Raw genomic sequence first — 27926 nt, 5'->3', positions numbered from 1 at the left:
CAGTGAGGGAAGGCCCTCGGTGCTGGATCTCGGTGTCCAGGCTGAATGATGGGGGTGGAGATGCTCCTTCAGGTATACTGGACTGAGGCCATTTAGGGCTTTAAATGTCAACACCAACACTTTGAATTGCCTTCAGATGTCTTCTGAAAGTCAGATAGTTGTTTATTTCCTTGACACCTGACAGGACGGTGTTCCAGAGGGCGGGCGCCACTACTGAGTAGGCCCTCTGCCTGGTTCCCTGTAACCTCATTTCTCGCAGGGAGGGAACCGCCAGAAGGCCCTTGGAGCTGGACCTCAGTGTCCAGGCTGTACGATGGGGGTGGAGACGCTCCTTCAGGTATACTGAACTGAGGCCATTTAGGGCTTTAAATGTCAACACCAACACTTTGAATTGTGCTCGGAAACATTCTGGGAGCCAATGTAGATCTCTCAGGACCGGTGTTATGTGGTCCCAGCGGCCACTCCCAGTCACTAGTCTAGCTGCCACATTCTGGATTAATTGCAGTTTCCGGACCTTCAAAGGTAGCCCCACATAGAGCGCATTGCAGTAGTCCAAGCGGGAGATAACCAGAGCATGCACCACTCTGGCGAGACAGTCTGCGGGCAGGTAGGGTCTCAGCCTGCATACCAGATGAAGCTGGTAGACAGCTGCCCTGGACACAGAATTAACCTGTGCCTCCATGGACAGGTGTGAGTCCAAAATGACTCCCAGGCTGTGCAGCTGGTCCTTCACAGTTACCCCATTCAGGACCAGGGAGTCCCCCACACCCGCCCGCCCCCTGTCCCCCCAAAACAGTACTTCTGTCTTGTCAGGATTCAACCTCAATCTGTTAGCCGCCATCCATCCTCCAACCTTGGACCAGTCACTGCCTCTCAGCCTAACCTACCTTGCAGGGCTGTTGGGGGAAGAACCATGTATGCCACCTTGAGCAGCTTGGAGGGAAAGCTGGCATATAAATGCAATCAATCATTTAATCAGTCAGAAATAAGGAAGAGAGTAATTCTTAAATACATACTTGGGTTAAAAGTGGATACTGGGTCTAAAAAAAAAAGTTGAAGACTACTGTTCTAATTTGAGGGAATTTGTACATGCACATGATGTGGCTTTGTATGCTCAGACAATTTAAGATGAAACAGTTACAATTGGTTAAATTGGTTAAAATTATATAATGAAGACTGCAACCTTATGCATCATTGAATTCAGTGGGACTTACTCTGAGGAGAGCAACACAAGTTTGTACTCCAAGGGTTGTGTTCTGAAAACCAAACAAACAAATCCATTTGCCTTCATTCCTGAAGTCTAAGCATGAAAATATTTGTTTTTTGTTTTGTCTCTTGACATTAGCATCATAAGTGAGTCTCTGAGGGACCAGCTGCTTGTCACCATTCAGAAAACCTTTAACTACAGCAGGAACCAAGCTCACCAGCTGTTTGTTATTCTCATGGAGTGCATGAAAAAGAAAGAACTTGTAAGCATCTTACACTTCACTTGCAGAACCAATTGAGTATCAGGGCCAAGCATAGCATGGGGGACACTTCTCAAATGAGAGGCCCTGGGCACATTCTTTTTCAAGCCAAAACAGCCAGAACCAGATCAAGGCCGCTGATGCACAGTGGGAGGAGAGAGCAAACCCTTTCCTCCCTGAGCCAGCTTCCTGCTGAAAAATCACACACCACGCGGAGGAGGAGGAGGAGGAGGAGGAGGAGGAGGAGGAGGAGGAGGAGGAGGAGGACTCGTGATGGAAGCCACAGCCAGGGCAAAGGATGAAAAGCACCTCCCAAAGTCTGACCCACCTTTCTCACTCACAACCTCCAACCCTCACTTCTCATTTGGACCCAAGAGTGAGATCTGAGGAGTTCCAGGGATAGGCAGTGTGGTGCCTGCCGTATGTTGTTGGGCTACAGCTCCCAAAATCCCTGACCATTGGTTTTGATGACTAGAGCTAATGGGAGCTGGAGTTCAACGTTGTTACCTTTAATAAAATTGATTTGTTGCTGAATAATGATTTGGCACATCAGAAAGCCACTGCTGATCAGTGTGGGCAATATCGCCCTAGATCAGCCTTCCCCAACCTGGTGCCTTCCAAATGTTTGAACTATGACTAGAACTATGGACTAGAAAGACAAATGCGAAAAGGTGATTATATATGTTACTTAGCCTGGCGCCATTTGCATCTGCGTCGGAAAAACCCCTCTTCCACATTAACTGGATTTAAGTCAATACCATTATTTGGCTAATTGGCATTTTAGGACTTGGCCACCCCTTTAGATATTTAGCCAGTCATGTGGCACCACCATCTGGGCTAGTGGGGAAGCCCTTCTGATTATATAATCTGTTCATCAAGCTTCTTAAAGGCCTCCATCAACAAATGACTTTTTTCGCATCTCCCTCCTCACAAAGTAAAGTAAGCAAATTACAGAATGTACATTTTTCAGCAATAGCAATTAGAGGACTTTTCCTCTTCTATTTATTTGTTTTTGAGAAGAAGTTAGGAGACCAATTTGATCAGATTAAATATAAATCCCAGTGTCTGAGGATAAATGGTCTCCCTCTCCCTCTCTCCTGTGCCAATTGAATGATACTCTTTATGGCTTTGCAGACATCTCCAAGGACCATAGCAGCATATTATTTAAAAACCAAGGCTACAATCTGCGGCTGAGTGGCACAGCAGCCTATAAGGCCGCCTTATTCTACCCGACTATGCTGGTTGGGGCTGATGGGAGTTATAGTCCAGAACATTTGGAGGGCACAAGGTTGGCGAAGGAGAAAAGCTCAGGGCAGACATGATGGCAAAGTCCCCCTTGAACCAATCCTGCTGATACTCAACTTCACCCCACCATTTTAGTTCCTGCCAATGGATCTGCCATGCAGCACAACTGTGTTGTGCAAGAGGCATGCTCAACATCCTTGGAAGCCCTTCCCTGTGTCCTGTCTCCATCTGAGGCCTGGCGGATGGGCATGCACGATGACACGGCTTTCTTGGTGGCCAGACCTCATCTACAGAACACCATGTCCTGGGAAGCCTGCCTAGGGCAATACTTGCCTGACTTCCTGAGCATGACCAAAATTTGACTTTGGGGGACTGCTTTGGGGGATATTGTGTTCAGTTGTTGGGAGCATCACTGATACATGCAAGCAGTAGAGCTACACAGAAGAGCAGAGCTGCACCAAAGGGATATGGAGGTATTGCTTACGCTTTCCCATCACTTTTTGCTGAACTTTTAGATCACTGTGTTCCGCATGGGCTCTGAGGGGCAGCAAGATATTGAGATGTCCATCTTAACAGCTCTACTTAAAGGTGAGCCATCCAAGCAAGAATACAGAAAACTGATGAAATATATCACCTCCATTTGCATATCTGGCTAGCAACCCAACTGACTCATGGATCTCTAGGTTAATTATGTACCAAATGTTAAATGTTTATTTGGGCTCACTTAGTTTATAGAGAAGCCCAGTATATAGAGGCTACGTCTGCTACTGAATTTTCCATTACATTCTTTTTCCTAAACTTTTCCTTCTACCCTGGGGTCATATGTGCTAGAAGATATTGTTTTTCCTTTAATGCAACACAATAAATTACATTGATGGCCACTTGTGCTAAATGTTTAAAAACTGATGGGAGGAGAAGTATGCTAATGAAGTTTTTTGATAAAAAAACTTTTTTCCATGTCTCAGGACAAGGAAGAAAAGAGGAGCCCTTCTTTGGTTTTAAAATTTGAACATGTTTGACAATTGGCCTGTTCCACATTCTGCAAGTGGTTTACGCTGAATACAGAGTAGGCACAACCAGTCACATTGACTTTCTTCATGCACGATGCAACATCTATGGTCTGCTCTATGCAGCAGCACTTGAACCAGCCATCCCATACACAAAGGCCACTATGTGACCTATAGTAGCAGCGATCTGATTTGCTGTGACCAAACAAGAGAACAGTGGTATATGTGACAGCCTGTGTCTTCCTCAGTCACCCTGCCTTTCAACTGTAAGACAGCCACAATAAATCACGGTGCTGCACAGTGAGAAGTATTTCAGCAGCTTATGCAAAAGTTCAGAGGACAGTGCTAAAACGTTTACTCTTTCAACTCAGTTCTTTGTATCCAAGCCATTGTTTTTGACAGCAGCTGCTACAGTCACCCAGAAGCCTCTGGACAATTCAGAAGTTCCTGGATGAGCAAGACATTAATGTTGCAAGCATGTGTGCCTCCCTGCATTTTCCCTGCATACCTTCTATGTCAGACATGCATAGTAAGCATACCAGTGGAGACAAAGGAGATATGCAGGTCCCCACCAATTCTATATTTTCAGTTCACTCAGTTTGCCAAAGATATGAAAAAGACATCTCTCATTCTTGCCTCCCAGCTGAAGCTGCTGTTTCTTGTAGCTTTTGAAACTAACAATTTGATATATTTCTTGACGGAGAAAATACTTCCATCATAGTGAGTAGGACTGGAGTTCTGATTGGGTTTTGCTTGCTTGCTTGTTTAATTGGCAGAAAGCTGAGATTCTATACACTGAGTGGTAAATACTTGTTTGTTTGCTTAGGTACTAATGCATCTGCACCAGATCAGCTGAGCTTAGCATTGGCCTGGAACCGTGTGGATATTGCACGCAGTCAAATCTTCGTCTTTGGGCATCATTGGCCGGTAAATCTTTGCATAGAGAGGTTGTTTTTTTAAAATAAAATAAAATGTCACCACACTCCCACTTCTAGGTTGGACAGCTATATGATGCTCTACATCAGGGAAGATTGGGCAATGCAGTAGATCAGCGATGATTTCAGTAGCAAGTAAAGTTGCATCGGGTTGGGGAGAATCCTTGCAATTGCAGGTCTTGCATGCTAATTGCTTCTTTCTCAGCCAGGTCAGTGCTCTTCAACTGTAAAATGGAAGTATTAGAAACACAGGAAGCTGTCTGATACTGAGCCAGGCCATTGGTCCATCCAGCTTAATGTTGTCCCCCAGAGTTTTGGGCAGAGGACATTCATAGCCCCACCTGGAGATACCAGGGATTGAACCTGGGGCTTTTTGAAGTCCCTTTAATCACTCTTTCACCTGGTCTACTGGCCAGTTTTTTGTTAGAATCCCTGATGCAGACTGAAATGTTGATTGTTATATGCATAGGCTGCATATGGGGCACCCTGTGGCGCATTGATTCAGCACCCCCTGAACCTCCATTTTGTGTTCTGTTAACTGCAGCCATTGGGAAGCCTTGCAGTTACGGATGGGACAGCCCCAGAAAAGGAGAAGAAATCTCCGGCACCTCAAGCAAAAGCAGCAAGAGGGAAAGGAAAAGGCAAGAAGAAAGGTGGGAAACAGAAAGAAGAACCGGAGGAAGAAACAGATCCAAGGAAACTTGAGCTACTGAACTGGGTGAGCTTAAAAATGGCATTGCCCTTCCATTGCTCTGAACGCCAATTGCCTTCACTGGTTCATTTCCTCCTTTATGCTTTTCCAGTTTCACAGCCAATTTCAGATGTATGCATGTTTCTCTCTGTGTCAGCAGGGGAGAAGCCCCCTGGAGAATAGCTGGGCCTAAGTGCACTTTGGCTTTGGCTGCCCTTTTAGAAGAAAAGTATTTCAGTGCACCTTTTAGCCATCTTCATGGCATTGGGGTTTGGAGGCTACTGTTTTGTGGCTACGCATAACATGTAAATGGTGACTTCTAACCACAATATGACTTCAGAGAGATGCTGGTCCTTTCTGGACTATCACTCATGTATCACTTGTGGGCATAACCTTCCCCACCTCCATTTGCACCATGTGCCTGGATGTGCCCTTGGGATGTAAGCTCCAGAAGCCAGAAACTTTACCTGAAGTGGCCCTTCATATGCTTATAGAATAGATTTATTCCATGGTTGATTATCCGGGCTTTAAAACCAAAAGGTTGGTGTAATACACAGCACCTGAACCATGACCTTGTGGCTATAGAAGCAAGCCACCCTTTGCACGTTTTGGAATGCACGCAAAACTTTTGTTTAGATGGGCTTTTGGCGAATCACAGGAGTGGAGGAATCTGTAGCCCTCCAGATGTTATTGGACCCTGGTTCCCATCATCCTGGGCTGCTGGCCATGCTGGCTGGAACTGAAGAGAGTTGGGAGTCCAACAATGTCTGTGGCATAGCTGCCAAGTCTTCCGTATTCCCTGGAAAATCCCCGTTTTCCCAGCTGTTCCTAGCTGGAAAAAAACGGATTTTTTTGTTTTTCCCTGGTTTATTCTGGCACAGCGGCCATTTTGGAACTGGGAGGAGCATGCTCAGAAGTGACTTTTGATGCTGCTCTGCCCAGTTCCAAAATGGCTGCAGTGCGACTTCTGGTGCGGTGGCCATTTTGGAACTGGGCAAAGCAGCATCAAAAGTCACTTCTGAGCATGCTCCGCCCAGTTCCAAAATGGCGGCAGCGCTACTTCCGGTCTGCTACTTCCACCCCGTCCCTTATTTCTCCGACAGCAACTTGGCAGGTATGGTCTGTGGCCACAGCTATTCCCCAGCCATGCTTTAACAGATAAATAATGTGCTTTATCCAATGCCTTGTTTTAACTTCTACAGCCTTCTGTTTTTCTTACATTGTAGTTTTAAACTGCATTATATTTCATAAATGGTTTTAAATATTGATAGCTAGGGATGGGGGAGAAACTCAGTTCAGTTCACATTTAAATGTGAGCTTGCCTAATTTGAGCCAAAAACAGCCATCCTTTGAAATTCACACATCCAAATTTTGCAGTGGAGTTCTCTACTGAACTGTGTAATGTAAATGCATGTCTTAGTGAAACTAACATACAAAAGTGCATTAAATTAGGGATAATTGCTTCGCAAAAATGTGTATATGAGGGGACAGTGCATATTAAGAGGTGCATAGTGGGGGAAATTTGCACAAAAGTGCTGACAAATATTCACGAGAAGCCTTGTTTGAGTTTTTTAAATCACAAACTGATGTGGTAATATGGAGAGCTGAACTTAAGACTAGAAAAATGAGAAACTGAGAGAAACCGAAATGTACACAGTCCCCATCCTTGTTGGTAACTGCCCAGAATAGTGCATAAGCCCTGTGTAGGTGAGAAATTAATAAATTGATGAGGTCTGGCTCATTCCTGTGGGAGACCTTGTGTGCTTCAAGCATGCAGGGGGTGGGGAGAGACTGCGGCCAGGCAGCACTTACCTGGGAACACTGTTAGTGAGAATCACCATCTTCACATGGGGACTGTCACTGTATGGCTTGTACAGTCATTCATAGCAGCCCCCACACGCCCCTGGTGCATGCATTAGGGATTGGGGGCACCACGTGCAAATCAGTGCTCAATGTGAAATAAATGCAATGAGTCATGAAATGGACCACAGGCAGTGCTATTTTCTGGGGAAAGAGGTGCCAGAGCTCACCATGAACCCTTGTTATCTTAGAATGGCAACGGCACCTCTCAGGTAGGCACCACTGCCATTCCAAGATAACAAGGGTTTGTGAACTGAGTTCTAGTGAGTTCCAGCTGAAAAAGAGGTCTGACCACAGATGATGGTGACACCTCCCAAACACCAGCCTTTGACAAAGCAGGTTTTCCAACATGGCATCTTCACACTGTTTCTATATATTTGGAATTTCAATTCATAGTGCGTCCCATCCTCTCTGTAGGTAAATTCCCTGGAGCAAGCGATGCTTGATGCTCTCGTGCTGGATCGGGTGGACTTTGTGAAGCTACTGATTGAAAACGGCGTCAGCATGCAGCGCTTCCTCACCATCCCACGACTGGAAGAGCTTTACAACACTGTGAGTGAACTTTCGAGGAGCCCTTCCAAAACAAAGGGGGCGGGTGTGCTCTTAATGCTAGGGCATTTTGAGATAATATGCAAAGAGATGATATGCTAAGAGATCTTGATAAAACTTCTGGCAGTGACTTGATCAGCACAGAGGTGGGAATGCACAACTCCCATTGGTTGTGCTGCTCTGATCCTAAGAGGCACCAGTTGATCCCGTATTGATCGTGTGTGCCTCTGACTGTCATAGACTAAACTGTTCTGACCCTAGTGAGGTGGACAGATCTTGAAGAGGAGGTGCTAGGCTAGCAGGTGTAGAAGGATCAGGGCCTTGGAAACAAAGGGCTGTATCCAATGTCATGCTAAGTTAAAGTCACTTAGCAGTATGCTTGTTCCACTAGCAAAATGCTTTGCTCCCTTGGGATGTTGTTGTGCAAGAGAAAGCACAAGCAGGTTGCTGGTAGCTTTGTTGCACAAATCTGTTGTGCAACAATTTTCCACTAGCTCAACTGTTCTATTGGATTCCTCTGTTGCTCTACAGTACATTAAAACTTGCCCAACCATTAGTGCAAGACGACTTGTGGTAGTGGACAGAGAGCATGGGGTGCAGCCCCACTTTTGGAAGAGGACATGGTTTGGGGGAATGAAGTAAAAGGCGGGAGGAGGAGTTTGAGAGAGAAAAAGTATGAAAGGGAATGGGCAGCAATGAGAGGTGGACATGGTCAGGAGCTGGTACAGTTCCCATATTGGTGCAAATGAGCCTTCACCAACCAGATATTTTGAACTACAACTCCCATCTACCCCAGTCAGCACAGGCTGGTGTAAATAAGAGAATGCTTTTATTAAACCATTCCCATATTAAATATCCTCCTGACCGTGACCGGCCATGTTGTCTTTTTCAGAGACTGGGTCCACCAAATACTCTGCATCTGCTTGTCAGAGATGTAAAAAAGGTATGGCAGAAATGTTTTCAGACTGGGAATGGAAGCAGGGATGAGCAAAAAGTTTTTTTCGCACTTTTCTCAATTGCACAAGTCAACAGGAAGATCATGTGTTATTTGATGGTGGGTCACAGGTGGTCTCCAAAATGTTTCTTCAAAAACTACATGTTTTCTGTAATGATAAAGTCAGCTTCTTGCATATGTAGTTATTTGGAAGTGGCATTGCAAAAACATGGAATAATTAGAAAGGAGGATCTAAGGAAACAAGGGTAAAATTGTTAATTTGGGGAGGGGGTAAAATTGGGGGGGTGTAAAATCAAGTTGCAAAGGATAGCTGGGTTTCGGTCCATGTTATGGTTCTTGAAGTGTGAATTAGGTTATAATGTTTTATTTATTCTTTAGGACTACCTTCATTATGTTGTAGTTATGAATTTTTTCAAGCTGTAAGCCACCTTGAGCATGGTTTGAACTGTGGAAAGGCAGCATACAAATAAAATTATGTATGTAAAACCATAATAGAGTCACATATGGGTTAAGTAATGCGGGTGGTGCTGTGGTCCAAACCACAGAGCCTAGGGCTTGCCAATCATGCAGTTCGAATCCCCGCAACGGTGCAGTTCGGCCATGCAGTTCGGTCAGCAGTTCGAATCCCCGCAACGGTGTGAGCTCCCGTTGCTCGGTCCCTGCTCCTGCCAACCTAGCAGTTTGAAAGCACGTCAAAGTCCAGGTAGATAAATAGGTACCGCTCCGGTGGGAAGGTAAATGGTGTTTCCGTGCGCTGCTCTGGTTCGCCAGAAGTGGCTTAGTCATGGTGGCCACATGCTGTATGCTGGCTCCTTCAGCCAATAAAGCGAGATGAGCGCCACAACCCCAGAGTTGTCCGCAACTGGACCTAACGGTCAGGGGTCCCTTTACCTTTACCAAAGTCCAAGTCTTGAAAGAAAATAGTTGTGAATAAAAGTTGTCTTCTACCTATATGGCAGGCTTTTAAAAGTGATAAGACACATTCATGAAGAATGGAAGTCTTAAAAAGCCTTCTGTTAGCAATGATAACTAATGTGTGGAAATGCCTGTGTTCAATGGCAGGATACTTCTGAAGGGAACAGCAAGGGGAGATGATGCCCTGCTGGTGAGCCCCTAGAGCAGGGGTTGGCAATGTGCAGCCCATGGTCCAGATGCGGCCCACAAAGACCGTTTTACCGGCCCATGAGCCGCCCCTGAACTGAGCCGCCCGCTTGGCAAGTCCCGCGCATGCTGTGCTAAACCAGTGCGGGGTGGGGACTCGCTGAGCAGTGCTGGAAATTGCGTCTGCACATGTGCAGATACTGGAAATTGCGCCTGCGCATGTCCAAACACCGAAAATCGCTTCTGCGCAGGCGCGATTTTTGGTGTCTGGTCATGCGCAAAAGCAATTTCCGGCGCTGCGCTGCACCAGTCCAGCCCACGGACGATCTCCATTGGAGTGATCTGTCCCATGGCCAGTAAACCTTGCCAACCCCTGCCCTAGAGGCAATGGACTGGTTGCTACTGGAAACAGAAAGTGAGACTGCACTGGCCTCTGGTCTGATCCAGCAGAATGGTTCATGTGTTCATTGGAGAGAAGGGAGACTAGCAAATAAGAAAGGACACGTTGCATTCATGGGGGTCTGTGTCATAGCTGTTCACATTCATGGTGTACTGGGTGCATGTTGTGAACTCATATCTCATGCTCCATGGCTAGCATTTTTCAATGTCATTAACACATTGTTGTATGTTTCTCCATTTCTCTCTCTCTCTCTCTCCCCCTCCATTGCATTCCCATGGCTCATTCTCATTCAGCGACAATCTGGGGGATTTGTCTTGGTTAACATGGAGGTGAATGGCTTGCTTAGAGTGTTTCATTTTCATCTTAGTTGGCTATCGTCCCATGTTTTTGTAGACTAGACCTCATTGCGCGTACCATGGCACATAAAAGACAACCAGCTTAAACAAGGTGGCATTGTGTTCAGATCAGAGATTCAGGATGCATGCCAGATTTTTAAATGTAACCATCCAATCTTCAGCAATACGAGAGAGGAGGTTATACACCTACTTGTTTACCAAATCAGGGCTGCAGATTAATCAGAAGCTTGTTTGGCATCGAGATGCTGTGAATTGTTATGAGCATGAGTTTGCTTAATAGCACCAGGGGTCAGATTTCTCTGTACCAAAGGGCCGCCCTGATACCCTTTGGGTGCCTCCGAAGAGCACAAGCTGGGGAGGAGGGGACAGGGGAGGCGTCCCCTACCCAAACTGAGATGGGGAGCACTGTCTTCTCCCAAGTTGTGGCAAGGGAATCCTTTTTCTCTTCCTAACCATTAAAAACCAGTGGGTACCAGTTTGAGAATCTTGAGCCACAACATCCTGATGGGCTGTTCACTCAAGTGACTTCCCTGTTCTCCAAAGAGATATGTTGCTGCAGTAGAGTGAATGGATGGGGATCAAAGGTGCTGGGAGGGAGGCTTTCTGTGTTGCCTGCAGCAGCTGTCAGAACCAGTAACACCCAGAGATGTGTCCAGGTATCTGGAGGCTTGTGAAGCTCATTCACAAGCAGCTGCATAGGCTAACACTGAAGCTAGTTATAGGAGAGGCCAGCTGCAACGTTTTGATAGGCACTCAACCTGGTTTTCCTGCTTGCTGTCCCAACTGTCATCACACACCATCATTGTGCTACTGGAAAGGATCAAGGTCACGGTTCCCAGTAGTGCTTTTACACAGCTTCTGCTCATTTCAGTGAGGGTTTTTCCAGGACAGCTTCCCATGAATGTGTTGATCATCCTTCCTTCCCCCCATCTGAGAGTCTGGTCCAAATGTAATATCACCCAAGGAGAGGGGGGGCTTCCCTCTGCTGCATTATTGAAAGAACTTTGAACTGCCCTTAAGAAAATTGAATTCTTGAATGGATAAAAGCTCCAAATAGACAAAAGCTGATCAGATTAGGTGGAAGATGTAAAACTTAGTCAAAATACAGCCATTTCTAATGCTTTCAAAGATGCCATTTCATGGAGATAAAAAAATAATGGTTTGCTACAGAGGGAGCCATCCGGGAGATTCCCTCTCTGGTGAATCAGACCTAGTGGCGAGAATGAAATTCTTGGTTAGTGAGTGAAGATTTTCAACAGCAAAGCAAAACATTTGTGATATTCCCTCCATTTTTAATTATTATTTAAAATTGTTAAAAAATGGGAGTTAGTCTGAGAGTCTCCTAGTCACACCCTGGTGTAGTTCTCTTTCAGTTTAACAGAGTGAATACAGACAACAATTGATTGTGTCAATTTACCGTGGTACATATATCCATGCAGGGAACTGCTTGTCTGCCCATCCCCAGAATAAGGGAATGAGCGCTCACACCTCCTTTTGTGGACGCCCTTTGCGGGACCACGTGCATCACCTCGGGCCACATGGTACCCACCAGCTGGTTGGGCTGGCCTGTCTCCCTGTGAGCTAGTCATTGGAGGTAACAGCAAAACTTCAAGTCAGTTCAATCAGATGTCAGTCCTTCACATTCAGAAGTCATTTCTGCTTGGCATGCATTTAAAGTTTAATGGGAGTTTAATGAGAACTACTTCCAGAGAAGTGTGTATAGGATTGTAACATTAATCTACAGGTGCTATATATTTTGGAAAGATGTTTGTGTACTGTGCATTTCGATACCTCTTGAAATATCATAACCACATTTTGCATGATGGTTCCTGAGATTAAAGAGCAGATTTTTGTCTATGCTTGGCTACAATTAGACACTGTTAGTCTCATAGATGTGTGTCAGACTGCACCCTATATACCCTCATGCTTACATTTTGCTTCAAAACAATTGTTTGGGGGTTTTCTAGGGAAATCTGCCACCAGATTACCACATCAGCCTCATCGACATTGGCCTGGTCCTTGAATACCTCATGGGAGGGGCATATCGCTGCAACTATACAAGAAAGAGCTTCCGAACCCTGTACAACAATTTATTTGGGCCAAAGAGGGTAAGAATCTGTCACAAAAATTGGTGTCTGTTTTCTCCAGTTTGGCTTGATCCCATCTTTAGCATTCTTCTATGAAACTATTGTTGTTGTTTGGTTGTTTAGTCATGTCCGACTCTTCATAACCCCATGGACCAGAGCATGCCAGGCACTCCTGTCTTCCACTGCCTACCGCAGTTTGGTCAAACTCATGTTCGTAGCTCCGAGAACACTGTCCAACCATCTCGTCCTCTGTCGTCCCCTTCTCCTAGTGCCCTCAATCTTTCCCAACATCAGGGTCTTTTCCAGAGAGTCTTCTCTTCTCATGAGGTGGCCAAAAGTATTACAGCCTCCACTTCACCTCTTCTTGATGTCTTCTGCTTCTGTTAGGTCATTTCCACTTTTGTCCTGTATTATGGTAATCTTTGTACGAAATGTTCCTTTCATATCTCTAATTTTATTGAACAGATCTCTGGTTTTTCCCATTCTGTTGTTTTCCTCTATTTCTTTGCATTGCTCGCTTAAGAAGGCCCTCTTTTGTCTCCTTGCTATTTTTTTGGAAATCTGCATTCAATTTCCTATATCTTTCACTATCTCCATCGCATTTTGCTTGCCTTCTCTCTCCTGCTATTTGTAAGGCCTCGTTGGACAGCCACTTTGCTTTCTTGCATTTCCTTTTCATTGGGATGGTTTTTGTTGCTGCCTCCTGTATAATGTTATGAGCCTCCATCCATAGTTATTCAGGCACTCTGTCCACCAAATCTAAATCCTTAAACTTGTTCCTCACTTCCACTGTGTATTCATAAGGGATTTGATTTAAATTGTGTCTTACTGTCTCAGTGGTTTTTCTTACTTTCTTCAGTTTAAGCTGGAATTTTGCTATAAGAAGCTGATTATCTGAGCCACAGTCAGCTCCAGGTCTTGTTTTTGCTGACTGTATAGAGCTTCTCCATCTTTGGCTGCAGAGAATATAATCAATCTGATTTCGATGCTGCCCATCTGGTGGTGTCCATGTGTAGAGTCATCTCTTGTGTTGTTGGAAAAGAGTGTTTGTGATGACCAGCTTGTTCGTTTTGAACTCCAAGGCCAAACTTGCCAGTTCTTCCTTTTATCTCTTGATTCCCTACTTTAGCATTCCAATCCCCTATAATGAGAAGAACATCCTTCCTTGGTGTCATTTCTAGAAGGTGTTGTAAGTCTTCATAGAATTGGTCAATTTCACTTTCTTCAGTAAACTTGGATTACTGTGATGTTAAAAGGTCTGCCTTGGATTAGTATCGAGATCATTCTATCATTTATGAGATTGCATCCCAGTACAGCTTTCACCACTCTTTTGTTGACTATGAGGGCCACTCCATTTCTTTTATGGGATTCTTGCCCACAGTAGTAGATATGATGATCATCCGAACTGAATTCACCCATTCCCGTCCATTTTAGTTCACTGATGCCCAGGATGTCAATATTTATTCTTGCCATCTCATTTTTGACCACATCCAGCTTATCAAGGTTCATGGTTCTTATGTTCCATGTTCCTATGCAATATTTTTCTTTACAGCATTGGACTTTCCTTTCGCTTCCAGGCATATCCGCAACTGAGTGACCTTTCGGCTTTGGCCCAGCCGCTTCATCAGCTCTGAATCTACTTGTACTTGTCCTCCGCTCTTCCTCAGTAGCATGTTGGACGCCTTCCGACCTGAGGGGCTCATCTTCCAGCATCATAACTTTTATATGCCTGTTGTCTTTGTCCATGGAGTTTTCTTGGCAGGGATACTGGAGTGGCTTGCCAGTTCCTTCTCCAAGTGGATCACGTTTAGTCAAAACTCTCCACTATGACCTGTCCATCTTGGGTGGCCCTGCATGGCATAGCTCATAGCTTCTATGAGTTATTCAAGCCCCTTTGCCACGACAAGGCAGTGATCCATGAAGGAGAAACTAGATCAGATTTATTGGGAAAGAGGTACATGTTCCATTGGACATGAAGGAAGGAAAGAAGGTGTTTGCAGATGAAAAAAAAGAAAATGAAATGTGACACAGGTTGATGGTTGGGTGCATTATTATTATTATTGGCATGCCTTTGTCAAAACCCCTTTAAGGAAGGGGGAAGGAGGCATGTCTTGTGTTGTGAGTCCATGGATTACAATACATGGACCTTAAGTCTGAGCCAGCAAATTGTTCTTAAGAGCAAAGGACCATAGCTCAGCTGCACAGCTCATTTAGTAGAGCACATGCTTTGCATGCAAAAGGGGATCTAAGAGCAGGTGATGGAGAAGACCCCCTCCCCCGCCCTGTAGTGCAGGGGGTAGAGGACATTTTTCAGCCTGAGGTCTACAGTCTCTTCTGGAGCCGCATGCCAGTGTGCTAAATCTTGAGGTGGAGCAGGGGTGGATATCATTATAATGGAGAAGGAGGAAGCTAGCATGGCATGATATGTCTGCTAACCAATAGCATGAAAGGTAGGCTTTCTTTGAAACATGCAGCAGTATCTGCAATCTAGAAGATGGACAAAAATAACATTTCTTCACAAACTAAAAGTTTCATTTCTTTTTTGAAACATGCAGCCTAAAGCTCTCAAGCTTCTAGGGATGGAGGTAAGTTTTTTTTTTTTGTCACATAAGTTTCTTCTCTAATTAGGGGCGGGGGGAGTAAAATTATCATATGGTATGTTGGGGCAAGACCCAAACCAATGGATTCAAATGACAACAAAGGAGGTGCTTACTAAACATCAGAAAGAACTTTCTGATGGTAAGAACTGCTTGAGAGTTTTAAAGCAGAGATTAGGTGGCCACCTGCCAGGGGTTCTTTAGCTGTTATTCCTGCATTGCAGGAGGTTGGACCAATGACCCTTGGCACCCCTTCCAACTCTCAAATTCTATGATTCCAAAAAACTACTACTTTCTTTTTTGGATCATCTCATTTTGCTTCCAAGTTTATTGGCACGCAGCAACTTGTGTTCAAGCTACAGTGGTGCCTCGCTAGATGAAATTAATTCGTTCCACGGGTCAATTCGTGAAACGAAATTTTCGTCTAGCGAGTCCCGGTTTCCCATAGGAATGCATTGAAACTTAATCAATGCGTTCCTATGGGCTCCGGGGGACTGGGGGCGGGGAAGCCAGGCAGGCAGGCGCTTGCTCTCTTGCCTGCCTGCCTTCCCCACCGCCTGTCACACGAAGATCAGCGGGTGCTGCTTGCCGGGGCTTGTCAACCCCAGCAAACAGTGCCCGCTGATCTTCGGCTCTGTCCCCCGATGCGCTACGGCTCGGGGAAGCAGGCAGGGAGACGGCAACAGCCCGCAGCTTCCCGGGCTGTTGCCATCTCCCTGCCTGCTTCCCCAAGCTGAAGCGCCCGGGGGACGGAGCCGAATTGCAGCGCGGGGGGGGGCTTTTCGCCGTTTGCCTTCCCCGAGCTAAGGGGGAGGCAAACGGCGAAAAGCCCCCCCCCGCGCCGCAATTCTGCTCCGTCCCCCGGGCGCTTGAGCTCGGGGAAGCAGGCAGGGAGATAGCAACAGCCCGGGGAAGCTCCATACCTCGGCTCGGGGACTGCCTTGGCGGCAGCGGGGAAAAGGGAAGGAATTCCTCCCCTTCTTCCTGCCACTGCCAAGCCAGTCCCGGAGCCGAATTGCGGCGTGGCGGGGGCTTTCCGCCGTTTGCCTCCCACTTAGCTCGGGGAAGGCAAAGGGCGAAACACCCCCCCGCGCACCGCAATTCGGCTCCGTCCCCCAGGCGCTTCAGCCAAGGGGAAGGCAGGCGGCAAAAAGCCCTGACAATTTCTCGCTACACAGTAGACTTTGCAGTCGGAGGTTCATTTTTCTATGGCCACACTTCGCAAAACGAAGCGGCAGCTATAGAAAACCTCGCCGTCTTACGAGGCAATCTCCAATCGCAAAATCCATTCGTCTAGCGAAAAATTCGTCTTACAGAGCATTTGTTAAGCGAGGCACCACTGTATAGGGTTTTAGGTGCAGTGGAGAAAGCCCATATAGGCTGCTGCAATCACATATAGATGGATCACCTCATTTGGTCTGATTCTACAGAGCAATGGATCCATACCTGCAGGGAGTACTCTGGTAGCAGCTGTTCCACATGTGCACTGCAGCTGTTTGCGTGCGTCCCCCCAACTTCATTCCGTTATGATCCTCTTAAATAACACGTCAGTTTTCTGGACACCTCAGACCCACCCATGCTTTCTGGGTGCTCCTTGAGCTACCAGGATAAAGGGGAGAGTGTCCCTGTGCAAAGTGTATAAGCCTTTATTCTAAATGGGCAGAATAACTTATTGTTATATCACAGTTAGGATCATATGCATCATATATAAATACAAAGCAAAGCCAGGCGCCCTGAAAGCTGCTAAGCAGCTTTGCCGTGTTCAAAGGAGGCATCAACAAGGCTTAATCTTCTTTGACATCTCTTTGTCTTTTCTGATGAGTGCATGACAAAGCATTCATCCCTATCGAGACAGGAGATGGCTGGGCTTAAAAAGCTTAAAATGGGCAACCGTGGCCCAAATCTAGAGATATTCCATGTGCAGCTGGCCAGGCACCATTGCAGGGCACAACTGCTAGTGCCTTTGCTCCCAGGAGGTGGCAGCATGTTCACATTTGAGTCTTAGAATGAGAGGGGTGGGAGACTGAGTACATACAGGAAGAGACAACGGGACTAAATTCTGGCCGCTTTAAATAGCCATGTTCCCCCCCCCCCAAGAATTCCAGGAGTTGCAGTTTGTTAAGGTTGCACTCCCTTTGAAGGAGCAGGTGCCTCTGGATTCAGCTTTGTCCCTGGAGGCGCAGGTAGACTCAGTGGCTGGAAGTGCCTTTCGCCAACTGCAACTGGTTTGACAGCTACAGCCATTCCTGGACCGGCCACAGCAGTTCATGTGTTGGTTACTTGCAATGTGTTCTACGTGGGGCATCCCTCACACTTGATCTGGAAGCTTCAATTAGCGCAGAATGCTGCAGCATGGTTGCTGAAAGGAGTGAGGCCTTGTCAGTAAATAACACCTGAGCTTAGAGATCTGCACTGGTTGCCAATTTGCTACCAGGCCAAGTTCAAGGTGTTACTATTAGTATATGAACCCCTGAACAACTTGGGACCAGTTTACTTACAGATCGCCTTACCCCACATGTGCCAAATCGACCTATCAGCAGAACTGGCACTACTACAGGGGCCACATAATACCCCTTCTGTATTTGGAAGAACTTGATCATTTAGTGTGGCAGTGCCTATACTTTGGAACTCCCTGCCTCTTGAGATCAAGCAGGTGCCTTCACTGTACCTTGATTTTCAAACAGCTTACTACTTGAACATTTTGGCTCCCAAATGCCACAAACCCGGAAGTGAGTGTTCTGGTTTGCAAACTATTTTTGGAAGCCAAATGTCCAACGGGGCTTTGACGGCTTCTGATTGGCTGCGCTTTGGTTTCCGAACGTTTTGGAAGTCAAACAGATTTCCGGAACGTATTCCGTTCCATTCAACTTCCAAGGTACGAATGTACACTTTTCGCCCCCTGATAAAAACATTATTGATTAGGAAGTTGAGGTAATTTTAATCTGTTTAAGTTTTGTATGTTTTAAAGTAGGGTTGTGTTTTTTTTTTCTTGATTTTACCGTTTTACCTTTTGTAAGTCATTTTGAGGTTGTTGCTTTTGTTACAACAAAGCAGTGTATAAATTTTATGAAAATAAATAAATAAGGGTTGCTAGGATACCCATTCCCCTCATAGAGCTACAATTTACAAAGTGATTTAACAACCAATCCCTCTTCCCAGAGAACTCTGAATTGTAACTGGGGGGGGGAATAGGGGTGTCCTAACAACTCTCAGCACCCTGGTAGGTAATTATGGGACTTCCACTTGTTCTCCTGAAGGACAATAACTGTGGAAAGTCTCCCTGTTCTAGGCTATCAAGAAAATGGTTAGTATTTGGTATTTCCCCTCTAATTATGTTTCCCTCCCCCACTCTTAGCTGTGGCTCTTTTTATCCTTTAAAACTTCTGCTCCACTGCCCATACTGTCTTTCTGTTCCCTCCTTCCTCGTTGCCTCCAGTTCCAGTCGTAATGCTCCATCCTCCTTCCCCATTTAGGAGATGGGATAGTTCCCCCTTTGCTGGGTCCTCCTGCGTAAGATCTCATGTTCAAAGGTGAACTTTCCCTTTTTCAAGACACTCTCTGTCGCCACCTGCTTTGCATGTGACTTGGCTTGTTCTTGGAGAAATACATGCCCATGTGCTCATTCTAGCTGTTACCTTTCTCTGCACCAAGAATGCCTGCATGACTCAATCGCACTTGAAACAGGGATACAGCAGGATCAGCCATGCCTAACAAGGGCTGCTTGAAAGGGCCTCAAGCCAGATCAGCGATTCATCTAGGGACAGAATAGGTGACCCCCCTTGAAAGCCAAATAGTTGTGTTGCACCTCTGCACCGAGCCTGATGCTGAGATGCAACAGTATGACTTGTGTCCAACAGAGGCTGGCTGGAAGGACACTCTGAGCTCACAGAAGCCTGTAGATCAGGGGTGCACAACCTGCAGCCCTCCAGATGTTGTGGGACTACACCTCCCATCATCCCTGATCACTGGCTATGCTGGCTGGGGCTGATGGGAGTTGTAGTCCAGAAACATTTGGAGGGCCACAGGTTGTGCACCCCTGCTGTAAATAATGGATTAATTTCTCAGGGATCTCTAGCAATTCTCTCATGGCACTACAGTGTACCTCAGCCACAGTCTGGGAATTGCTGGGTCATTTATTTAGAAACCTGATATTTAGAAGCCTTACGGTAGGTCCTTTTCCAGTGATTTCATTTGAACTCCAACATCATGCCAAATGATTTGAAGGTAGGATGAGTGATGCATCGGTTTGAAGGACCCGCATCTATGTATGTGTCACTTGCACAGGTAACATCTTAAGCTGTGATACCCACAGAAAAGCACGTTGTGAATTTGCAGTGACGCTTTGCATGGAAGCATTGCCATCACCATAAGAAGGCACTCTTGTACTAACAATTCAGGCACACAATGATTTTGCATGCTTGTATTTCCGGCTTCACCTTCAACTTAACAGTGCATGGCCTTTTCCTTAAGGATGTATCTTTATTCATGGGCACAACCTGCAATAATCTGCAGGAAGGCCAGTAAAATGTAGCCTAAATGTGAAATTAACTCAATTGCTCCTTCCTAGGATGATGAACCTCCAACCAAAGGGAAAAAGAAGAAGAAGAAGAAGAAGGAAGAGGAGATAGACATTGATATAGATGACCCAGAAGTCAGCCGCTTCCAGTACCCCTTCCATGAGCTCATGGTCTGGGCAGTGCTGATGAAGCGGCAGAAGATGGCTCTCTTCCTTTGGCAACGTGGAGAGGAGACCATGGCCAAGGCACTGGTGGCCTGCAAACTCTACAAAGCCATGGCCCACGAGTCTTCAGAGAGCGAGCTGGTGGATGACATCTCTCAAGACCTGGACAACAACTCAAAGTTAGTCACCCAGAGTGTGGGGCTGGACTGTGTGGTGTAGCGGTTAGATTGTCAGACCAGGACCTGGGAGACCAGGATTGAAAACCCCACTCAGCTATGAAGCTCATTTGGATGACGTTGGGCCTGTCCCTGGCTCTCAGTCTAAGCTGAGACCTTCTGAGCTAAGGCCCTTCTCCAGTTCTTGTTCTGCTTTTTTATATTTACCGTATATATTCTTAGTATATAGTTTATATTTATATTTTCTTAGTACAGTATTAAACATGAACCTGCCCCAATGTTACAATGATCTACTGTTTGAGTCCTTCAGCTCTCTGAAGTTGAATCAGACAGAAGGGTCTTCTCTGTTGTGGCCCCTAGCTCTTGAATGTCCTCCCCAGGAAGTCTCACCTGGTACTGACCTGAAGTCCATTCAGAACCAGCTGAGGACTTTACTTGCCCTGGTCTTCCAGTACATCCTCAAGGCTGGTTTTAAATTTTAATAGATTTTACTGGCTTTACTGCTTTGACCTGTTGCATTGTTCCTGTGATGTTATTTTTACTACCGTGTTTAATTTGTGAGCTGCTAGCCAATCTGGCATTCTTTATCTCTCCAGAGATTTTGGCCAGCTTGCTGTTGAGCTGCTGGATCAATCATATAAGCACGATGAGCAAGTAGCCATGAAACTTTTGACATATGAGCTGAAAAACTGGAGCAACTCTACTTGCCTGAAACTTGCAGTGGCAGCAAAGCACAGGGACTTCATCGCACACACCTGCAGCCAGATGTTACTGACAGACATGTGGATGGGGAGGTTGCGCATGAGGAAAAATCCGGGCCTTAAGGTAGGCATGGACTGCTTAGGCCTGCAGACACCTGGGCTTGCTATATAGGAGGGAGGGGAAAATTGTACACATATGGAGGAAAATAGTACCAAGGGCAGGAATAATACCTCCTCCAGTGCCACAATCCTGCTCCAGTTCCCCTTCCCTTCAATACACGCTGGCTTAAAGAAATAGAACCAAGAGACAGTTGATGTGATCACTGATCTCCAATCAGCCACCTCCAGGAATTTCTAGTTTGGCCCTGAGCTGCATCCTATGCAACTAAACCATAAATTTCAAATCATAAATGGCTCTTGTCATGCCCTGAACCCCATCTCTTCCTCTTGTGCAGGTTATCATGGGGATCCTCTTACCTCCCACCATCCTGTTCCTGGAGTTCCGTACCTCTGATGACTATTCCTACCAAACGTCAAAGGAAAATGAAGTCGGGAAAGAAAAAGAGGAAGAAAATGTGGTCAGTGACGGCCCATCTCTATAAACCTCTCAGCACCACAAACATGTCTCATCTTTATTCCCTTTTTAATAGCCATCATGGCTTCCCCTATTGCAAAGAATTCGAGAATTGTAACTCAGTCAGGGATGCAGAGGATTTTGTATTTGAGATTCTTGCTCTTCCTCAGAACTTCAGCAAGTTCCAAGGAAGGATATTGTCAATCTTTGGTTCTCTCTGTTTTCTTATTGTTCAACCTTAAATTCAGTGTTCCATGTTTCCCCAGCAATCTGCTTTTTAAAAGGGGAGAAAATTTCATGCAAATCCATCAACATTTTAGTGTGAGTTTCCCTTGATGAACACATTTTAAGTAGTTTTGAACAATATACACTTTTCTGCAAACATTTCCCCCTAACTTAATGCATTTTGATGTGCACTTTCCTCAACTGTTCACATTCATTGCTTTTGTCCCACTGCTGTTGTTGTTGTTTTGGCAAACAGGCTTTGCAGGTTTTTGAAGCATGAATAACCTGCACAACCTATTTGACTACATACAAGTCTACATACCTTAAGTAATGAAGGTTCTAGTATGGTTCTTACAACCAAATAATATGTGCCTGTAGAAAAACAAGAAAAACAAGCAAACAGGACAGTTGATCTATGTTCAGACACTTTCTCTCCCCACCCCCTTTCACCTTGAATGGATGAGAGCCCTCTAGTGGGAACAATCTATGATCCTAAGCTACCTGTCTTTCAGGATGCAAATGCTGATACTGGTTCCCGAAAGGGAGATGAAGAAGATGGGAACAAAAAGCAAAGGAGCCTCCCCATTGGAAAAAAGATCTACGAATTCTATAATGCACCAATTGTGAAGTTCTGGTTTTACACAGTGAGTGAAAATCATTCTCATCCTTTTGTGAAAACAACATGTTCCGTTCTCTCCTGCTGATGTAATGTGTCACTGCTGACCATTAGCCATGCTGGTGGCAACAATGGCCAAAACATCTGGAAAGCTCAATGTTGTAGGAGGCTGGCCTCTCACTTCTTTATTCCCTACTCCAAAATACTGGTAATTACTGGTTTCCAAAACACAACCAAAACTTGTAGGGGGGGGGGGCAACCCTGCTTTGGGTTTCTAAGCAGAAGTGTCATCACCATTTGCAGCCACCATCATCCAACATCCCTACAAATGAATCAACCCTAAAATGCAGCATGAGGTCTCTTTTTTATATCTTTTTTCCAGATATCCTATCTAGGGTACTTAATGCTGTTCAACTATATAATCTTGGTGCCGATGGATCGTTGGCCCTCACTCCAGGAATGGGTTGTCATTTCATATATTGTGACTCTGGCTTTGGAGAAAGTAAGAGAGGTAATTTCAACCATTCTGGCAACTGTTCTTTTGAAATACTCCACCTGCTCTGATGTCACAAGAAAGGAGGAAAGCAGTTAGGGATGCAAAAGCCACCCCACCACATGTTCACTGGGGTATCTGAATGCCCAAGGGACCTGAAGTAGGATAAACTGGCTGTAAGAAGCTGATAACTCTCAAACTTTTTTTCTCCCATTACCACATTAAACACCTTTCTTTCCCCCTTCTCACCACTTTGTTTTCAGATTTTGATGTCAGAACCAGGTAAATTGAGTCAGAAAATAAAAGTGTGGCTACAAGAATATTGGAACATCACTGATTTGGTTGCTATTTCTGTGTTCTTGGTTGGGGCCATGCTCCGTTTGCAAAACCAGCCTTATATGAGTTATGGAAGAGTTATCTACTGTGTGGATATCATTTTCTGGTACATCCGAGTACTGGACATCTTTGGTGTGAATAAGTACCTGGGGCCTTATGTCATGATGATTGGAAAAATGGTAAGTAACTGTTTTGAAACAGAGAGGGCAGGTGTCATGGCAGGTATTAAAGGATAAGCTGCAGTGGAGCTGCAGGTTATCTGAAAGCAAGAAGCTCTAATAAACTGAATGGAGAACTGGATACTTCTGGAGGACTAGGAGCCAGAGAGAATTGTTACAACCCCAGATGAATTGGGGTATTTCTGTGCAATGTTTTATCAGATGGCTCTCTGCAACCTTAGCCCTCCATTTAAGCACAAGGGTTTGCTAACAGAAACTTGGATGTAACCAAACATTAAGGTCATGATCCAGCCAAAGTGATGCTTTTTAAAGATCCATTGAAGTTGATGGGAATGTTAATGATTTAAAACTTGTATAGCCCACCTTTCAGTTTTTTAAAAAAACTTACAACATGACTTCCAATTTAAGTGATAACTATATCATCAAAAACACATTGCAGAATTTTTTTAGCAGCAGTCAAAAACAACTATCATTAAATGTGACAGGCAAATAAAAGCATTTAAGCTGCTTACTTGAACTGCTTACTTGAACCAAAACTTTGGTTCCAGATAAATAATCCTGGGGAGACTGTTTCATAATTGGTACGACACAACAGAGAAGTCCTTTCCATAGCAACTGTCCACCCCCAGTCTCAGAAGAGGGGGCACTGAGAAGATTAACCAAATTATATTTTAAAAGTTTCCATAGGAGGACATTGTCATGCCCTGAGAGTTGGACAGGTATTAAAGAGGTGCAGATCTGAGGTCTGGAGCTGACTGGCTTCATAGGAAGTGATTCATAAATGAAATATATAACACTCTGATCACTCTTCTTACATATAACAGATTATGTTCATATTGTTTTTCAGTAATTTCTACGCTGATCCCTTCTTGATATGTTGCTCTACACTCTTTCTTGGTGCAGATGATTGACATGCTGTACTTTGTGGTGATAATGCTGGTGGTCCTGATGAGCTTTGGAGTTGCCCGTCAAGCCATCCTGCATCCCGATGAGCAGCCGTCTTGGAGACTGGTCCGCAACATCTTCTACATGCCCTACTGGATGATCTATGGAGAGGTGTTTGCTGACCAGATAGACCGTAAGAACAGAATTCATAGTAAGATTCTGTTTCCTGTTTCTGAGGCAGATGATCGGGTCCGAATTAATCAACATTTAATTTGGAATCGGCATCACTTTTTCTACTTACGATTATTGTAGTTTTGTCTTTGTGGCAGACATGATTGAACTCTTCTGAACTTTGCCATCGCCCTCAATCAATTCCCTTTATTTTGTAGAGCATGCATATCTTCTTCTTCTTGTTGTTGTTGTTGCTGCTGCTCTCATTAAAATTATTTATTGCCCACCCTTCACCAGCAGCTCCCAGGGGAGGTTGTGGCAATTTAAAATTCAGAATGACAAACAGTTAAAGCAGATTACATATTATAGGGTGGGTCCTGAAAACACACATTTCAGGTGTCCATAGACCAGGGCAAAGAGGCACATCATCAGCATTCACTGAAAGATGCATAATGAAGGTGCCAGGCACACCTCTGCAGGGAGGGAATTCCTGAGCTTAGGGGCTGCAACAGAAGAGGGTAGGGTGCCACCACCCCCAAATTTCTGAGGAAGGTGGAACTACCACTAGGGCCCACTCTGCTGATCTCAACACCTAGAAGGATCTGTACGGAAGGAGACAGCTTCTCAGATATTTGGGGCCAAAGCCCTTTAGGGTTTTGAACACCAACATGAGCCCCTTGAATTCGACCCAGAAATGAACCAGCCTTGTAGCTTGTCTTTTTGGCAGACATGATTATCTCTTTCAAACTGTGTCTTCACCCGCAGCCAAGTCCCTTTATTTTGCAAGCTAAAAAGAAAGAACACTCATATATAATAATAATAATAATAATAATAATAATAATAATAATAATTTATACCCCGCCCTCCGCAGTCAAAACCGGGCTCAGGGCGGCTAACACCAATAAAATTACAATAAAACATTAAAAGCAATTAATTAAAATACAGATTAAAATACAATATTAAAATTTAAAATGCAGCCTCATTTTAAGTAGTCCATAAATCCAAGCCATGAGGGAGGAAAACACAGGGGTCGGACTAAGTCCAACCCAAAGGCCAGGCGGAACAGCTCTGTCTTGCAGGCCCTGTAGAAAGATGACAAATCCCACAGGGCCCTGGTCTCCCGTGAAAGAGCGTTCCACCAAGTTGGGGCCAATACTGAAAAGGCCCTGGCCCTAGTAGAGGCCAATCTAGCCACCTTATGGCTCGGGATCTCCAGAATATTGTTGTGAATTCTGTTGTCTTGCAGAAAACCTATTTTCTGTCAGCAAATTTGTGTCATGGACCTGTGTGCATCTTGAGTCTTTTAAGAACCTGATAATACAGTCAGCAGGGGGAGGAAATAGTCCCATGAACACACAGTTCTCTAGTGAAGAAGCCCTGCCAGGCAGGGGAAGCTTTTGTGTGCCCTACACAGTTAGGAGCAGCTGAGCATTTTTGCACAATAAAATGAGCATCAAGGAACCACCACCATATTCTTTGTAAATGACCCTTGCATGCATTTCTTTCAAGTGGGGTTGTTCAAAAACCATTGTCTCATTTATTTATTTTTAAATGACATGACTGAAGGTGTGAGCCTTCTGCATAGTTTTAATTTAAAAAAAGAACACCTCAATTTAAGATGGTGTGCATATTTCTAAAGAAATCCAGCTTTTTACGGTTTGTAGCCTTCTTGGCTTTACAGTGTGTGAGTGATGCTTGCTGAAATCTTCCACTAGCAGCCATTCCTCGCTCCCTTCTGGACCTGAGCCATGTGGAGCCCCTGACCTTTGCTGTAGCCTGAGATCCCTCTCCGTGAGGCAGATCTAGACTCAAGAGTATGTTTCCAGAGAGCAAAAAGTGTTCTCAGGGTGGCCACACTGTCCATCTTGTGCAATTGCCTTGTGGTGCTTTGTGCTTGTGGTGAGAGTCTGCCCACGTCATCCTTACATAATTGAAATAGCTTGAATATTTACATGATCATCTGCCAGCTGCCTTTTGTAATTATCTTTTGAGTGCCACAAATACGCTGCCATACATAATGTTTCGGAAAGTCCAGGAGAAAAGGAAATTGCAAGGCCTTCTGGAGTCCTGACAAGAGCCATTGTTTCAGAACATATCTCTTGCCTGTTAAAACATCTGAAGGCCTTATCTTTCTCTGGCAGCTGAGGAGCAACCATATTGTCAGTCGCATGTGTGTTTTTCCTTTTGTACTGTTCTCTTGTTCTTTTATCTCTTTTTTAAATGCTGCTTTTTGCATTTTTATTCTTTGCTTTCGGAACGCTGTGTAGTCTATGCCATGGAAATTAATCGTAAGTCTTTGCAGGGAGTTGACAAATCAATTAAATGTTTTTATTGGTGGATTCCACCACCCCCCCCCCTTTCCAGTGACCCTTTAATTAGAGTTCATCTCAGCTTTAGTGCAATACCTGCCACTGCCATGTTGTCATGACCTGGTCCCCAAATTCGCCGCCACCTAAAACCTCATACACCCACCTTTGCCAGCTGAAGATTTGAGGTGTGGGTCTGGACCCATCAGAAACCCAAATTTTGCAACAGATCTCTGCAGCATCTTAGACAACCAGGGCAGGGTTTAGGCCTATGCTGTTTCCATTGCAATAGTCCAAAATCCCCAGAAGAGGCTTTTAAAGCTGTCCAGCTGTTTGTGTGATTGCTTTTTTAAAAGTTCCAATATCTGTGATAAAGGAAGTGAATCTTGGCTCTGTGGTAGTGGTATGTATGACTCTGGATGTCTTTAAAGGAGCCTGCTTCTGTGAGAAAGGTGCTGCAGAGACCCATTGAAATGGCCCTAAGTCGGTCCTGTCTATTAATTTCAGTGGGCCTACTCTGAGTCAAATGTACACTGACCTGTGTACCCAATTAGTTCTAGTCCCAGCCAGTAAAGCTGTGCTTTCAGATGACCTAAGAAGCCAGTGAACTCTGGACTGTGCCAGGCTCCACCCACCTCATTATGCCCTGGTCCTGCCCACAAGCCAACAGGCTCCACCCCCTCCCCTCACCTTCTGCCCTGACCTGCCAGATTTCACCAGTCTGTCCCTTACCAGATTTTGTCCCACAGAGTTGAATTCCTGTGGGGCTGTGGAGGGTGGGGGGCTGCTATTTTTTGAAATCAGAAGTGTGCATGTGAGGGAGAAAGTAATTGTTTGTTTAAACCCATCTGGGTGTGTTCAGAGGCTGGACTGCCCCACAAAAAAGACTGTTACTTAAGCATGTGCCCTGGGCCCTACAACAACATTGGGCTTGGATCCCTCTGATTTCTATCTTCCCCCAGTTACACAGAGCCCTCGCTGTATGTGCTCCATGTTGAATAACCATAAGCCAATTCCATCCTCAGCTCCATGTGGGGAAAACCTTTATGATGAGGATGGCAAGCGTTTCCCCCAGTGCATCCCTGGCGCATGGCTGACTCCCGCAATCATGGCCTGCTACCTCTTGGTAGCCAACATTCTCCTGGTCAACTTGCTGATTGCTGTTTTCAAGTGAGTGTTTTGCTTACGAGGGAGCTACTCACTCTGGATTCCTTCCTACTGTGAAGAAGTCTGGTGGAGTTTATAATAATATTATTAATATTAGTTTATTAGTGAAGGATCAACTGTGGCCGAAGAGAGTAAGGCTGCATGCATGTACAAGAAATGTTTTTCTC

At 45.1% G+C, this 27926-nt stretch overlaps 1 protein-coding gene across 1 annotated transcript in view; it reads left to right on the top strand.

Moving 5' to 3' along the window:
- Positions 1-27926, top strand: part of TRPM1 (transient receptor potential cation channel subfamily M member 1) — a 57133-nt gene that overhangs the window by 17980 nt on the left and 11227 nt on the right. Inside the window, exons 8-24 of the mRNA XM_088657230.1 lie at positions 1346-1469; positions 3227-3299; positions 4545-4645; positions 5198-5371; positions 7622-7756; positions 8646-8696; positions 12533-12673; positions 15208-15237; positions 19817-20109; positions 20703-20931; positions 21263-21385; positions 22119-22250; positions 22605-22733; positions 22979-23230; positions 24134-24326; positions 26554-26574; positions 27618-27762. Coding sequence (XP_088513356.1) covers positions 1346-1469; positions 3227-3299; positions 4545-4645; positions 5198-5371; positions 7622-7756; positions 8646-8696; positions 12533-12673; positions 15208-15237; positions 19817-20109; positions 20703-20931; positions 21263-21385; positions 22119-22250; positions 22605-22733; positions 22979-23230; positions 24134-24326; positions 26554-26574; positions 27618-27762 — 2346 coding nt within the window. The remainder of the gene's footprint in view (positions 1-1345; positions 1470-3226; positions 3300-4544; positions 4646-5197; positions 5372-7621; positions 7757-8645; positions 8697-12532; positions 12674-15207; positions 15238-19816; positions 20110-20702; positions 20932-21262; positions 21386-22118; positions 22251-22604; positions 22734-22978; positions 23231-24133; positions 24327-26553; positions 26575-27617; positions 27763-27926) is intronic.

This window comes from Zootoca vivipara, chromosome 13 (genome assembly GCF_965207765.1).
Source record: "Zootoca vivipara chromosome 13, rZooViv2.hap1.1, whole genome shotgun sequence".
NCBI classification, from domain to species: domain Eukaryota; kingdom Metazoa; phylum Chordata; class Lepidosauria; order Squamata; family Lacertidae; genus Zootoca; species Zootoca vivipara.
This window is presented reverse-complemented; position numbering and strand designations above follow the sequence as displayed.